The sequence below is a fragment of the Myotis myotis genome, unplaced genomic scaffold (genome assembly GCF_014108235.1).
Source record: "Myotis myotis isolate mMyoMyo1 unplaced genomic scaffold, mMyoMyo1.p scaffold_m19_p_3, whole genome shotgun sequence".
NCBI classification, from domain to species: Eukaryota; Metazoa; Chordata; class Mammalia; order Chiroptera; family Vespertilionidae; genus Myotis; species Myotis myotis.
Genome location: NW_023416335.1, coordinates 199,158,480 through 199,174,415, shown reverse-complemented (window position 1 = coordinate 199,174,415; position 15,936 = coordinate 199,158,480). Strand labels below are relative to the sequence as shown.

General features: G+C 41.6%; 1 protein-coding gene across 1 annotated transcript in view; it reads right to left on the bottom strand.

Annotated features, from left to right (window-relative positions):
• Positions 1-15,936, bottom strand: part of DRAM1 (DNA damage regulated autophagy modulator 1) — a 43,156-nt gene that overhangs the window by 9,806 nt on the left and 17,414 nt on the right. Inside the window, exons 2-4 of the mRNA XM_036300618.1 lie at positions 11,041-11,108; positions 7,566-7,708; positions 2,256-2,433 (exon numbers count right to left, since the gene is read on the bottom strand). Of these exons, the coding sequence (XP_036156511.1) occupies positions 2,256-2,433; positions 7,566-7,708; positions 11,041-11,108 (389 nt within the window). The remainder of the gene's footprint in view (positions 1-2,255; positions 2,434-7,565; positions 7,709-11,040; positions 11,109-15,936) is intronic.

Genomic DNA, 15,936 nt, shown 5'->3' with positions numbered 1-15,936 from the left:
ACTCAAGTACTAAGGTTGCTGAACTGAGGTCCATTTGCCAGGAACATTCTGGCATTGTTTCTCAGCTAACAGCAACATTTTAAGAAAACTAAAAACAAGAAATGAAATTTAATTTTAATGACATAGCTCCTTGAACACAATAGATAAAAATATTACCAGTTCAACATGTAATAGTACAAATAATTATTAATGAGACATTTTACTTTTTTTTTAAGTCTTTGAAATCTGGGGTGTGGTTTACACCATAACCCGTCTCAACACAGACTAGCCACATTTCAAGAGCACAAGAGCTACAAGTGGCCTGTGGCGACCATATTGGCCAGAAAGACAAGGTGGAGGGGGTGGTACTCAGCCAGGAGAAGGGCAGGGGGCAAAAGCAGAGGGCAGGAAACAGCCCAGTCTTGGGGATTCTCAGAGCACATGTCTCAAGCAAGGGAACCTGGACCTTGTGCTGTTACTTTGTGAAGTTTACACTGTAGAAGCCGGTGCAAGACAGAGTTTACCAGGAAGGGCCTAGAAGCCTAACTCTAATGTGCCTCAGTTTCTTCAGTAGTTAAATGAGGCTATTTCACAGTAAAGAGAAACAAAGGCATTTTAAAGATGCTTTGCAATTTTTGTAAGTGAATATAAATACCATGCTAATGTTTAATGCCAAAGACTTTTCTATGTGGAAGAATCTGTTCAAGGTAAGGTGATACAGGAACATACCCTGCTTCTGTGTGGGGCTGCAATCTCTTGGCATGGCTAAGAACTAGAAACAGGAACTCATAGTATTTGAAACTCTGAGGCCTGAAATGCTTATTGTGCTAAAACTCTCTCTGATTTTAATATTTAGAGATCTGTCTCCAGAGTTAAAAGCAAGGGAAGGTTTCAGGCTAAAGGTCTGAAGAATATGTATTTGAAGAGAAAGGATGAATGTCTTCAATCCATAAACAGGACAAGAAAACTGAGAAAGAACTATCTTAGGAACCAGGGTATATATTTTGTCGTTAAATTTCTCAATACTACTAGTAAGATTTTTTTCCTCTGTGCTTACAAATTTTGTAATTAAAAATTTCCTTCCCCAAAATGAAAAACAAAACCAACCCCGAGACCATGTGCAGACTTCGCATTTTGTATAGCTTCTATCTCAAAAGAACAACGCAGAACTTAATACCAGAATCACATGGTGTACTGCCACCCAAGCTTGCCCACTTTATACCACAGGCCAACCCAAACGAACAACATGGCTAACAGGAGAGTTCCCATTTTCCTGTAACATAATCACCCTTTTTCATGACTCTGCAGCTTTCTCCGATAGGAGTGCAGATGGTATTTCAAAAGATGGGAAATAATCCACCCCGTGGGGACCACAGCTTCTTTATGTTCTTTGTTTAATGCCGAGAGAGAGAGAGAGAGAGAGAGAGAGCGAGCTTTCATTTCCTCTAAATCAGAACATACAAATGTGATAGATACATTTTTTCTTTTCACGTTGAATTACAAAATGAGATAAAATTTTGAAAATAGAATCAGCAGTAAAAAGAAGAGGCTACCTGTACTTTGACTTAGAAATAAGTAACACAGAGCTTTTAAAACCTCTTAATGTGGATGAGTAAATGAAAACATCGAACTGCCTAGAGCAGCGGTTCTCAGCCTGTGGGTCGCGACCCCTTTGGGGGTCGATCGAACGACCCTTTCACAGGGGTCGCCTAAGACCATCGGAAAACACATATATAATTACATATTGTCTTTGTGATTAATCACTATGCTTTCATTATGTTCCATTCGTAACAATGAAATTGGGGGTCAGCACAACATGAGGAACTGTATTGAAGGGTCGCGGCACTAGGAAGGTTGAGAACCACTGGCCTAGAGGCACTGAGAAGGAAGAGTCTGAACTCCTAGGACTTCACAGAGCTATTCCTTTAAGTACAATGTCAATATTTGATGTCTTTTCTTTAGCCAAGTACTCCAAAGAAAAATAAATATTTTACATGGCTTTTAAAACTGACCCTGCTGGAAGGAAAGTAAACAGAAGCAGAAACTCATTTTCCCAGCCTCCTTTCATACCATTCTTTTCCCTCAACATGGTTGTTATCCAACCTGACCAAGTTGAGACATATTCTCAATGATTGACACTTGTCTTCCAATGGTTCGTCTGAAGTATATGGAAACCTGGCCGTTAACCTTTGCTTTTTTCATGCTCCTTTTTGCTGGGGGGCAGGTAGGGGAAGCTGTCGAGCTTGTAAGGCCACTAACAGATGTGGAAAGGATACTGGGGATGACAGCTGCGCAGGAAATGAAGGAGATGGCCATCCGTACGCGGCAGGTGGAGAGGGCGTTCCACTGGGGACAGGACTTGTAGGAGATGATGGATTGCAGGAGTGTGTACACCACACCGCAGACAAAGGCCAGAAGGGCACCACCATCATGGACCACAGGGACCGCTAACTCCTAGGGAGAAAGACACATGTATGCGTTATTCCAAGTGGGTCTGTCCACACCGTGATCTGAGCACTCCCTCCTCCTGGCTACCGGAGGCCATCCATGGTCACAGATGACCCCAAATCGAAAAAATGGTCCTTGCTGGTTTGGCTCAGAGGCTTGAGGACTGAAGGGTCTGGGGTTTGATTCCCAGTCAGGGCACATGCCTGGGTTGCAGGCTCGAGCCCCAGTGTGGGGCCTGCAGGAGGCAGTCAATCAATGAGTCTCTCTTATCATTGATGTTTCTCTCTCTCTCCCTCTCCCTTCCTCTCTGAAATCAATAAAAATATACTTTTTAAAAAGAAAGAAAATGTGGCTGCTTGCACAAGATTACCAAGAGAAAAGCCTTCCCCCACAATGAAGTAAATGTTCTACAGCAACATGAGGGCATGAGGGATGAGGACAGAGCGACGTCTACCTTAGAGGGGCAAAGTGGGGCATGGTGGGCTGTGGAGTCTGGCTAACCTGAGTAAAAATCTTGACTCCACCACTGGGCTTTGGGTCCTTAGTTTAAAAACTCAATTTCTGATCTGTAAAATGGCTGTATTCATTTCTGCCTTGCAGGTCTGCAATGTAGCTTATTTGATAAACTGCATACAAAATTATGCAAAAGTGCCAAGGGTGCTTGGGGTTTTTAGGCTCCCTGCTCCTCACTAATCTCTATTTGTCCCTCCCAAGCTACCCCAAATCTAAAAAACTGCTCTTACAATGCTAAGACAACTTCAAATCAAGTCCCTGGCCCCGAGTCATTTCAACAAGAAGGCAGTCCCTATATCCAGTCTAGGCAGAAAGCCTGGTGTTACCCCAAATGTGGTCATAGGGAGCCATCATAAAGCTCACTTTAAGCTCCTTTCAAATGTTCAATGAGCACCTACCTTCCGGCATAACAATGACATTCAGATTGAATGACTGAGTCCCTACTTGAACTTATAATTTTGAGTTTTGCAAAGGGGCAGGTTAAAGTATTGTCCACGAAAGCCTAATTTTGGCCACAACTCATTGTCCACACCTGTTTTCCAGACTTTTCTTTGACCACCCAGATTTCCATAGCCCCACTGTGTTCTTCATCTAGACTGTTCACAAAAAAACATACTGCATCAACCTATGAACCAGGAGGTCACGGTTCAATTCCCAGTGAGGGCACATGCCCGGGTTGTGGGCCCAATCCCTAGTGGGGGGCATGTGGGGAGAACCAATCAGTGATTCTCTGTCATCATTGAATCTCTCTCTCCCTTACTCTCTGAAATCAATAAAAATATATTTAAATAAAGTTTACAAAATAAAAATAAAAGGTAAAAACTTTTCAGTTATATATAACGTTCAGCATGGTGACTATATTGAATAAAGGTGTATGTATTTCCAAAAGTTGCTAAGGAAATAAATTTTTTTTTTCAGAGAGAGTAAATCTTAAAAATGCTCCTCACAAGGAAAAAAAGTAACTATAAGAGGTGATAAATGTTAACTAAAGTTACTGTTTAATCATTTCACAATATATACATATATCGAATCACTATATTATATATCTTGCACTGAAACAATGTAATATGTCAATGGTATCTCAATAAAATTGGGGAGAAAGCAATATTAAACCAAAAAAAAAAAAGTAAAAAAAAATTAAGAAGAAAAAGTCTTTTTCACTCCTTGAATGTTAGTTAGGCACATTTGGTCAAGGGAAAATAAACAAAAATCAAGGCATCCACTACTGAGTCATTTCCAAGAATAATCTTCTGAGAATCCTGGTTCTTTCCACTCCACCTTTTTTTCCATGCTAAGTCAACATTCTGAATTTACGTACTTTTTCCCTCCCACCAGCACTGTCAGGGGATTTGCTTCCTCGGCCTGGCCCATGTCAACACTCCTTTAGGGATCTTAATCTGCAAACTGCACAGGCCCCACATTAACCCTGACAGTTCCAGATCACAGAGCTGTATTTGGCCTGTGGAGCACAAACTCTCTTATCAAAAATGCCTTTTGAAGGGAAATGATTCTTAGATCCGACATGAATCTTGGACTGAGGATAAGATGAACACCTGGTGCCCTTTTGAGATCTCTTGCAAAACTCTCTGGTTAATTGAAAACTGAGTAAAAAGAGAGAAAACTAGGATATTGAGAGTGTTCAACCTTAGAAAACATGACTTTTCAAAAAGGAAACTTCTCGAGGAAAAGTACAGCAGAGGCAGACACTGGTGAGGACATACCTAAACGTAGCCATCCCACCCACCAGTCCAGGAAAGGAAGCTATCTGTGAACTTCTGATAAACACAATATACTTCCTGCTCAGGAAAATCCCACCAGAACCAAGGCTCTCTCCTGCCCTCACATCTCTCCTTCTTCTCAAGGTAACAGCTCAAGTTGGTTTGCTCATGGCCTGCCGAAAATGAATTGCAGGATGTCAAACAAGGAAGTTGTCAAGATGGGAACAATGACAAGGCAAACACTTTGCTCTCAGGAAAGTTACCGATTCTATTTCTGGGTTTTGATAAAATGTAATCTCGTCATGAGCCCAATTATCTAACCATCTAAGTTTTCTTCCAAAAGTCTGCCCTTTGTGGCTTAAAAATTGGCAGGTGTATCACTAACAATGTTGAGTGATTTGGAGAATAAAGTAATTAGGATATCAGACAGTGCCTACTATCCCTTGCTGAACAATTCCTATCCACACCTACTAGACAAAGGATATCATTCTAGGCGCCCCCCCCCCCTTTTTTTCATCATGCTTTCTGATGCTGCAACTCTGTGAATCATGACATGCTTTTTTCTCCCAGAGATATCCTCATTGTAACATTGAGGTTACCTCTTTCCCACAGGTTCAGGACAGACTGCTTCAATGCAGGGGCCACTTCTACCTTTCCTACTCCTATGATCTTGGGTAAGTATTACCTCTCTGGGCCTCCACTTCTCCATTGAGAATAAGGAAAATTATACTACGTACCTTCGAAGGTTGTCATTAGAATTGTATGAGTTAGAGCAGTGAATGCTGTCATAAGTATGTCACATAGAAAATTTCCTTTACATGTTATGAGAAACAAAATGAATATGATCATAGAACATAAGGAAATGTCACAGAGTCTCTACCATGTGGGAAATGTCATGGGCAACCATGCATTGCAGCACAGAATATCTGATTTCACCACAGGGGAACAATAGGAGAAGAAAGCGAGCTCTCGCCCTTCCCCCTCACCTCTCTCTCTCTACACTAGCTATTTTCAACTGGCATTCTGTGACAGAATTTTTGAAACATGCAATACCTGTCTATTTAGCCAGGGGCACCGACTTCTTTTCCATTAGATTGTAAAATTTTTTTAAAAAGTTAACAACCAACACAATGATAGCCATCCAATGTGAATGAATCAAAAGTATAGCTATTTTTTATCAGATTGGCAAAAAGAATTTAGTAATTACTTTGTGTGTCATAAGATGAAAAAGGTTGAAAATCACTGCTCTACACCATAGAGATGTAGTCTTTCCTCTAATAATCAAGGAACCCTAGTACACATCTGGTGGGAATGCAGACTGATACAGCCACTATGGAAAACAGTATGGAGTTTCCTCAAAAAATTAAAGATGGAGCTGCCATTTGACCCAGTGATCCCACTCCTAGGACTATATCCTGAGAAGCCTGAAACACCAATCAGAAAGAATGTATGCACCCCTATGTTCATAGCAGCATTACTTACAATAGCTAAGATCAAGTGCCCATCAGTAGATGAGTGGATAAAAAAGCTGTAGCATATTTACTCAAAGGAATACTATGCAGTTATCAAAGAGAAGAATCTCTTAACTGTTGAGACAGTATGGAGAGACCTGGACAGTATTATGCTGAGTGAAATAAGCCAGTCAGAGAAAGACAAGTATCACATGACCTCACTCATATGTGGAATCTAATGAACAAAATAATATGACATGGAAGCATGCAACAGCATGAGGATTCTCAGAAGGAGATCAACCAAAACTTTTATTTGCATGTATGCATAGCCCATGGACATGGACAATAGTGGGGAGAAAGCCTGGGGAGAGGAAGGAAGTGGAGAGGAGGGGGTCAATGGGAGAAAAAAAGAGGACATCTGTAACGCTTTCAACAATAAAGATACATTTAAAAATAACACATTAAAAATAATCATAATAATAAGTTAAATTAAATTAAATTAAAGGAGTACCCCTGGCTGAACAAAAAGTTGTCCTGGAGTAATTTCCTTTCTGCTGTCACAGGAGACAATAGTGATGGAGAGAGCAGGACCACCCTAGTGTTAGCCTGTAATGATGAACCCATGATGACAAAATGACCCCCAAGTACAGACCACTGGCTACCATACATTATCTCACCCAATTCTTGCAATAATTCTAGGAGCTGGGTACTATTATAATTAGTACTAATTTAAACACAGCAAATGTTTTTAAAATATTAAACATTGTCTCCGTAGCTAAGTAGGTCCCATGTTTTCTTGAAAGAGATCTCAGAATGAATAGGAATCCACAAATTAGAAAAACAAGTAGGGTGTTTTCTGAACACCTGACACCATAAGATTAGATCGAGCAGACTCCTCAGTAGTCGTCATGTAAGTTCATTGACTCTAGCTGGGTTACATTTTGGCTCAGCAACTACTTAGCTAAGGAACCCTGAGCAAATTATTTCACTTCCAGGCACCTATAGCCTATTCTGGGAAAGGAAGAGATCAGGTGCCATTGTTTGATTTTCACACCAGAGGTTCAAACCATAAAATCAGTACACACACACAGACACACACATACTCATACACAAATGTTTTCACACTTAGTGAGGTCATCACAGTAGCTGAAGTCATTCTCCCAACACATCAACCACATCACTGAGAACATGGAGCATTGTAAAGCCTACAGCTTCACTCAAAGCACTCTCTCTCTGTCTCATAATCAAGCACACATGCCCCCCATCACTTCCAAACACCAGATGGGACTGTGTTTTAAATGGTATTTGTTTCTAAAAAGCAAATTAACCCATTTTAATAAACTCATCAACTATTTGATAGCTATCCTAGCACAAGCTCGACTCTTGTATTCTTGATTCTCTCTTCCGGACTCACAAACTCCATCACCCCCATATCCAAAAGAACTTCAGGCCATACCTGAAAATTGGCAACAATGCCCATTCCGATACATCCCACCAATCCCAGAACTAAGGACACCAGGTTAAAGACAGGAGTGCTGAAGTAGCTGGTCTGATTCTGCTTTTCCACGATTTTGTATCTTGTGTACATCGTGGCTGCACCTGAGAAAGAAAGGTACAGTAGTGAATTTTTTTTATTTGACTGTTTTAAAGGAAAAACACAGAAACAGTTTCGTATTGCTTTTTTTAAAGTTTGTATTTTCACTTTCCTAATTGCAATAGTCTCCCGATATGCCCAACCTGTCCTTCCTCACCCCATCTTGCTCTTCCCCCAGTGTGGTGGGGACACACACACACACCTTCTTGGCTGTTATTCTTTTCACATAAATGCTATTGTGCACATACTGTTCTGTGACTTGCTTTTTTTTTTTTTTTTTTCACTTAAAAATGTGCCATGGAGATCTTGCCATGTCAGTACAAATAGGTCTATCTCATCATGTTTAGGGGTCCCATCTTGGTATATAGTGAGATGCCACATTTATTTCATTCTCCTCCTAATGAGAGATTTCGACATTGTTTCTGTGTATTTCCTATTCCAAGCAATGTCCAATGAACATCCTTGTCTTTGGCACACTTTCAGTGCTTCTGAAAGATAAATTCCTAGAAGTGGTATTACTGGGTCAAAAAACTGTGCCTAAAATGCCAAGAAGTATCTCAAAATTGTTCCAAGACTGTAGCGATTTATACTCCCAGAGCAAAGCTTGGAAGCAATTATGTATGCCCGTGCCTTTTTAATGATTGCCAATCTAATAAATGAAAAATAGCCACCTGTTGGTTTACTTTGCATTTCTCTGATCATTAGTGAGATTAAGCAAATTTCAGTATGCCTACTGTCATTTGCATGTCTTCTTATGAAAATTGCATGTTTACAATGCTTTGGTATTTTCTCTTGAGTAGATCTATTCATTTTTTTAAATGTATATTTTTTTATTTCAGAGAGGAAGGGAGAGGGAGAGATAGAAACATCAATAATGAAAGAGAATCATTGATCAGCTGCCTTCTGCACACCCCCTACTGGGGCCTGAGCCCACAACCCGGGCATGTGACCTGACTGGGAATCAAACCGTGACCTTCTGGTTCATAGGTCCACACTCAACCACAGAGCCACACCAGCCATGCAGTCTATTCATTTTTAATTTATAGCTGCTTTTTACACATTATGTACATTAGTCTATTGTCTGCTCTAATAAATATTACAAGTTTTCTTCTGCTTCTGTGTTTGTCTTTAATTCTGTTTCTTGTATCTTTTATCACTCAGAAGTTTTCATTTTCTATCTACTCAAAAATGTCAATTTGATGATTAAAGAACTAAGCACAAGCCTGTCACATAGTAGGCACTTAGTCAAGGAATGCTGAATAAATGGACAGCTATCAAAATTTTAGATCTTTGTTCCCTTTAATTCAATAAATTTATCTTATAGAGAAACTCATATATACATTATGCAAAGATATGTTTAGAAGGATATTAATTTTAGCATTTTAAATTCCAAAATCAGAAATAGCCTAAGTATTTAACAAAGGGGACTAACTAAATAAATTATAATACATCCATGAGTTCAAGATCATGCATGTGTTTAAAGAATAAAGTAGCTCTCTATGTATTGAAATCGTGTAATGGCCATAATATTTGTGCTGAATTTTAAAAACATGCCTGACCAGCGTGGCTCAGTGGTTGAGCGTCAACCTATGAACTAGAAGGTCACAATTCGATTCCCAGTCAGGGCACATGCCCAGGTTACAGGCTCAGTCCTGGTATGGGGCAGCTGATCAATGATTCTCTCTCATCATTGATGTTTCTATCTTTCCCTCTCCCTTCCTCTCTGAAATCAATAAAAATATATTTTAAAACATAAAAACAGGCTAAAAGCTAATCATGTACCATAAACTTTTAAACAAAGACATTCGTGTCGGATTCTGCCTTGCCTAAAAGCAAAAACATATTTAACACTTGCTGGTGACAAAATAATCTGTCTTTTTATTTGGGACTCTGGGCAAGGATGGTGGAAGAGAGCATTCGGATTGATGAACTGTGTCTACCTCCCCTTGCTCACCTCCAAAACCTTGGGTGGGGAAGACCACAAATGGTTGACGGGGTGAAACTTTCTCTCTGGCAAGGATAAAACACGTTCCAAAGGTGCCAAGTCACTAAGTAGAGTTTCCAGCATCTCTGTCCCCTCCCACCTGTACCAGTAGAGAGGGACAGAAGTGTCCCTGGCAAACACCTGCTTGTTCCGTAGGGTAGGCGCTTTTAAAGGAACTGAGAGAGAGCTCTCTATGTTACATCTGCAGACCAGAATCACTCCCTAGTGGTGAGCTTTTCCGTTATTACATTAATTACTCATGAGAGGGTTGTATCCTATCAACTGCACCTCAGGGGCACTTGTGGGACTGAAAAGGAAAATCATGCCTTAGTTGGAGACAAACTGCCCTGCTTCCCCTTCCCTCTCTCTCTAACAGGTGAGACAACACCTTAGTCAGAGGTTCCCAAGCTTTAGGGAGAATCCAACTCCCCTAAACTGCTGGTTCACAACACATGCCCTTGGGCCCCACTCCCAGAGGTGCTGATGGAGTCCATCTGTGGTATAGCCCTGGGACCTGCATTTTAACCAGCACCCCAGCTGCTTTTCATGGAAGCTGCCTTTGGAACATGCTCTGAGAAACATGAGTTTATATATTAGGTGTCTTTGGCTTACACAAATGTATTGTATGTAAATCATAATTTTAAAAATCAAATTACATTTAAAATTCATTTCATAATCTCATGGTAAACTGCCAGGAAAGTTGAAGAATAGTTCTATGAGGTCATAAATAACTCTGGAGTTCAAGTCATATTAGTTTTTCAAAGTAGAGCAAAATTCCAGTTGCTTGGACCAATAGAGATGGACAGGCAAAACAGTTGTACTTTTATTTATTTTTAATGCTTTTCCTTTTTAAAAAAAAATATATCTTTATTGATTTCAGAGAGGGAGAGAGAGATAGAAACATCAACGATGAGAAAGAATCATTGATCGACTGCCTCTTGCCCGCCCCACACCGGAGACAGAGCCCACAACCTGGGCATGTGCCCCAACCAGGAATCGAACCGTGCCTCCTGGTTCATAGGTTGATGCTCAACCACCGAGCCGCCATGGCCAGGCAAAAAGGTTATACTTTAAAAAAAATGACACATACGAAGAATGAACCTGATATAAACTATGGACTTTGTGTCAATGTAGGCTCATCAAAAAATTGGTAATGGGGAGACGGAGCAGGCACTATATGGGATATCTCCACCTTTGGATTAATTTTGCTGTGAGCCTAAAACTGTTCTAAAAATAAAAAGTCTGTTTTAAAATAACAATAAAAAATTATATACACACACTGTCAATAACATATTTTCCTTCACATGGGATGGTGAATTTTTCATTTATTGATAATAATTTTTGTGTACTTACCAAGAAATGCAGAGAAGTTTATCATGAATCCAAAAATACCACTCTCTGGAGGTGTTGTTCCTGTATCACTGAGAAAGAGAAGAAATATTCAAATTATTACAAAGGAATCCAGTTCAGACCTCTGGATAGGCATGATCTGGCAGGTTTCATGATGTGTTTCTTCAGGGTCTTTAGTCACTTTGAATTGCAAAGATTTGTCCTGATTTTGTTCTAAAGTGCTTTAATTCTGGCTTTGAAAAAATCTAAAATTCTTTTTTTTTCTACCTTTTTTTTTTTATTATTAATTGTAAAAAACGAAGAAATGCTGAAAGTGAATGGTGGTGGTATTTCTGAAATAATCCAGCTCGATAAACTTGATGGATATGTGTCCATTCTTAGTGATGAACTGAATGTAACTATTTTGGAGGGGTGGGTATGATGGTCTAAAATCACATTTGAAATATCTATATATATTGGGATATTAAATACACATAAACACATTATATTTTTTAACAATTTGATTTTTGCACAAGTTTACAGTGCTGTAAATACAAGGATGAAAAACTGAGCAATATTATTAATACCTATCACTACTTTATGGAAACAATAGTGTACTTAGGGTGTATAGTAATTGTGATAAATTATTTTAATAAGAAAATTATCTCTATAAACACTTTTCAGGCGCAGTCTACCAATTCAGTAATTAAATGAGCTGGAAAGTCGTGTTTGGCAGTTGTTTTCTTTTTCCTTTTTTCCACGTGATTTTGAGAGTACATTTATTGAAGCTAGAGACAGTGATGCAAGAAAGGGCTTAGGATAAAAGAAGCAACAGGAGAGAGCCTTGGCGGGGCTGCATTGGTTCTCTAGAAACCAATGGGAAAGAAGTGAGTTGAGGTGCGGCTGCTGTCAGCTCACTGGAGAGTCAGAGAAAAGGGGGCCTTGGCGACAGGCTCCGGGGGTTAGATCGGGACAAGCTGCTGCTGCCCATTGCTCCCCTGGTTGCAAGTCCTTTGGGAACCGTTATAGTTTAGGAGATGCACACCTGAGAGGGAAGAAAAACATGGACAATGGGTTCTGTTTTCTTTTTATATGTTTTTATTGATTTCAAAGAGAGGAAGGGAGAGAGAGAGAGAGAGAGAGAGAGAGAGAGAGAGAGAGAGAGAAACATCAATGATGAGAGAGAATCATTGATCAGCTGCCTCCTGCACATCTCCTGACCAGGAATCGAACTGTGACCTCCTGGTTTGTGGGTCAACACTCAACCACTGAGCCACACTAGCTGGGTGAAAGGTTCTGTTTTCTACTGATCAATGCCAAGGTTTGAATTTTTACACTGTCAAGCTGCCCGCGTAAAGCAACAGTTGAAAACTGATGGCAAAAGAGCTCCCAAGATGAAACAACGTGTACCCATCTTGAGCGTCCCCATGTTTTAAAACAGGCCTGAAATTAAGGACTGAAAGACGGATCACATTGAAGACACACTTCAGAGTGTTTGAAGAACTCCACAAGAAGCCTGTGTGTGCGGAGAGCAGAAGCCTTTGCAAACACTCAATATCTGAAGAGTAGAGCTTGCCCTGCAGCTGGCACTCTGGTGTCTCAGCCTTGCCCAAGGCCCAGCCTCACTAGGTCCCAGCCCGTCTGGAGTTCCAGCTCCGCCACCTTCCCATGGTCCCACAGGCCTACGGGGAGCCTGGCTGCTGCTGCTGGACCCGAGGCTATGGCTCTCCTGGGCATCTTTCCATTGAGGAGGAAGACCCAGCCTTCTGGAACTACCACACAGCCCAGACCCTGGACATCGCTGAGAAGCTGCAGCCCACCCAGATGGCTGCCAAGAACCTCATTATCTTCTTGGGGGATGGGATGGGGGTGTCCATGGTGACAGCAGCTCGGATCTTAAAGGAACAGATGAATGGCAAGCTAGGGCCTGGGATAACCCCAGGCCATGGATCAATTCCCATACATGGCTCTGGCCAAGACATGCAACATGAACAAACACTGCCACAGCCTACCTGTGTGGGGTCAAGACCAACTAGTATACCACTGGTGTGAGTGGGGCAGCCCGATGTAACCAGTACAACCAACACATGGTAATGAGGTCACCTCCGTGATGAACTGGGCCAAGAAAGCCTGGAAGTCAGTGGGGGGTGGGAGTTGGGTTGGGAGGCTTGACTTCCCTGTGAGAATGAATTTTCTAGCAAAAGTTAAGCCCAAAGATAGAGCTGTCACTGCCTTCTTCTCATTACTGGCTCCTGTCCCCTCCTCATGCCCACGAAGCACCCTGTTGTGCTCAGAAGGGCATCTACCTCGGGCCACCAAAAGTGAAGATGTGGGAGTGTTCAGTGGTGACAAGGGTCAGTGTGTCCTCATTTGTGAGCTGGCTGGCGCTGTCCATGGCATCATTGAAACTGATGGTCTCATGCCTGGCCAGTGTAGCCATCAGCCTATGAACCAGAAGGTTACTGTTGATTCCCGGTCAGGGCATATGCCTGGGTTGCGGGCTCGATCCCAGTGAGGGTTGTGCAAGAGGCAGCTGATCAATAATTCTCTCTCATCATTGATGTTTTCTATCTATCTTTCTCTCTCCCTCTCTGAAAAGGAAGGAAGGGAGGGAGGGAGGGAGGGAGGAGGGGAGGGAGGAAGGTAGGAAGAAAGGAAGGAAAAGAAACTGATGGTCTTTGTCAGTGCCAGGTAAGCTCTGCTCTCATTGATGGCCATGGTCGATGTGGGCTCCCCCTCCAGGAACAAGTAGAGGCCACAGGGGTTCAGGCCCAGCAGACTCAGGCTGCCTCTGTCATCTCCATCAGGGTTGGGTCCAGCTTGGGTTTCAGTGGACCTCATACTTCAAGTCCCCCGACTCAGAGAGATCCAAGAGATGTGTTACAGAGGGATCCTGGGATGCCTAAATGAGCACCCTTCGGTTCCACACATACCCGGCACCCTGGTGCTTGGCCTGCCACTCCTGACCCAGGTTCCGTCTGTCCAGCCTGACTCTGCGCTGTCTGGCATCACCAGGGTATTCAAGGTCTGTGGTCCCCTTGGGAAATGTATACTTGCAGCCTCCACCCAGGATCGCGTCAATGTCCAGGTTGGAGATGAACTGCGTGGCAATGTCCTGGTAGCCCTTCGTCAGTGCCTGGGCAGGCATGTACGCATCTGAGTACCAGTTTCGGTTCACCATAAGTGCCGGCTGGCGAAGCATTCTGCACCCCCATTGTGGCTTAGGCAATATGGTTCCAGCCCTGCCCCAGCCCCATCCACCTCCTCACTTATCATCTTGCAAATGAGGCACTTCCTGAATATTAAAACGGGGCTAGGAACTTATTGCTTATTTGCATGTGGCTTAGCAGCTGTTGAGGGTGTCATGTGTACACAAGTAGTTTTTACGGTAAATTATGCCCAGGAAATTAGCTTTCTTCTATATTTCCTTTGTTTACATTTCTACAAGTTAAGTTCATCCTGGAAAATTCAAAGTTATTTGTTTAACATCCTTCTCCAAACTAATTTATGATGTTAAGCCAGTGCATAATCACTTGATGGGGGCAATGGAATGAAAACAATACAGAGAAAACATGAATGACACTATAAGCTTGGTCAAATGCTGTTCTTTTAATCATTGGACACATGGGATCCATTACTCCAAAGCCCGAGTCATGGTTTATTAGGGGAGACTGAAATGACAAGATACAAAATTATCTGCATGCCCAGACTGAGGTGTTTTGCTTGGAAGATTAGTCAGGCCTATTGTTTGGCAGATTAATCAGGACTTAGAACCTAAAAACACTTAATACACCACTAGAAAAGGAGACCATTGCTTCCTTTATCTTCACAATAAGTAAATTATTTAAAAGGAGTATGTATGGTAATAAAAGACATTACACTTTATTAGATACTTCCTATTATTAGGACTAACTTTTTGGCAGCTTCACTTGGAGATGATTATTCTAGAGTGGGAGGCACCCTAAAGCCATACCAACTATTTTTAAATGTGAAAAGAATTTCCTACTCATCAACGCAAACCATTTGCTCTTTCCTCACACCGTCCACATGCAATTTTCCTTCTATCAATCTGAGTTTCCTCTGGATTTACTCATACAACATTTTGTAAAAATTGTTAAGCACTACCTAAGTGTTGAGAACTGTGCCAGTTGATGGGGCTACAAAGATGAAAAGATAATTTACTATCTTCAAGACACTTAATATCTAACAAAAAATTCAAGGGCTCGTGGGTCCAACACATAGTTACTGATTGCTTTCTATATTTGCAGGCAACTTTGTAGGCACGATGAATAAGATTGTAAGTGAAACAGAAAAAAAGCTGCTCTTCCGTGGAACTTATACTCTTATGGGGGGAGAGACAATAAAAAAGTTGCAGAGCGAGGAATAGTGTGAAGAAAAGGAAAGTTGGTTAAGAAGACAGAGGGTGATGGGTGAGTCATCTACTAAGACTGGGTATTCTGGGAAGGGTACGTGAATAGAGATCTGAATGAGGAGGACTATTGGGCCAGGAAAATTAAAAGCAGAGAGAGCCGCAAAGTCAAAGGCCTTCAGGTGGCAACATGCTAGAGGAACTGCAAGGAAGTGGTTGTGTCTGGAGGGAAGTGAGCAAGGACGCATATGTGCGAATGGAGGTCACAGACAGTCCCGTGGGTCGTGGTCGTGGTAAGGGCTCTGAATGTTATTCTCGGCATGCTGGGCAGCTGTTGAGGGCTTAGAGCAGGGAAGTGATTACAAAGGTGATGTTTTTAAAGGATGTAATGAAAATATTATAGAGAGGCAAGTGTAGACCAGGGAGACCATTAGGAGTGCCATCATATTACCTGATGGGGATGGGGTAACCTGACTGAATGATAAATGAGCACATTTGAGGCACCACCCTTTATTTTACTTTTTTTGCCTCTGAACAGCCATTATGAACTG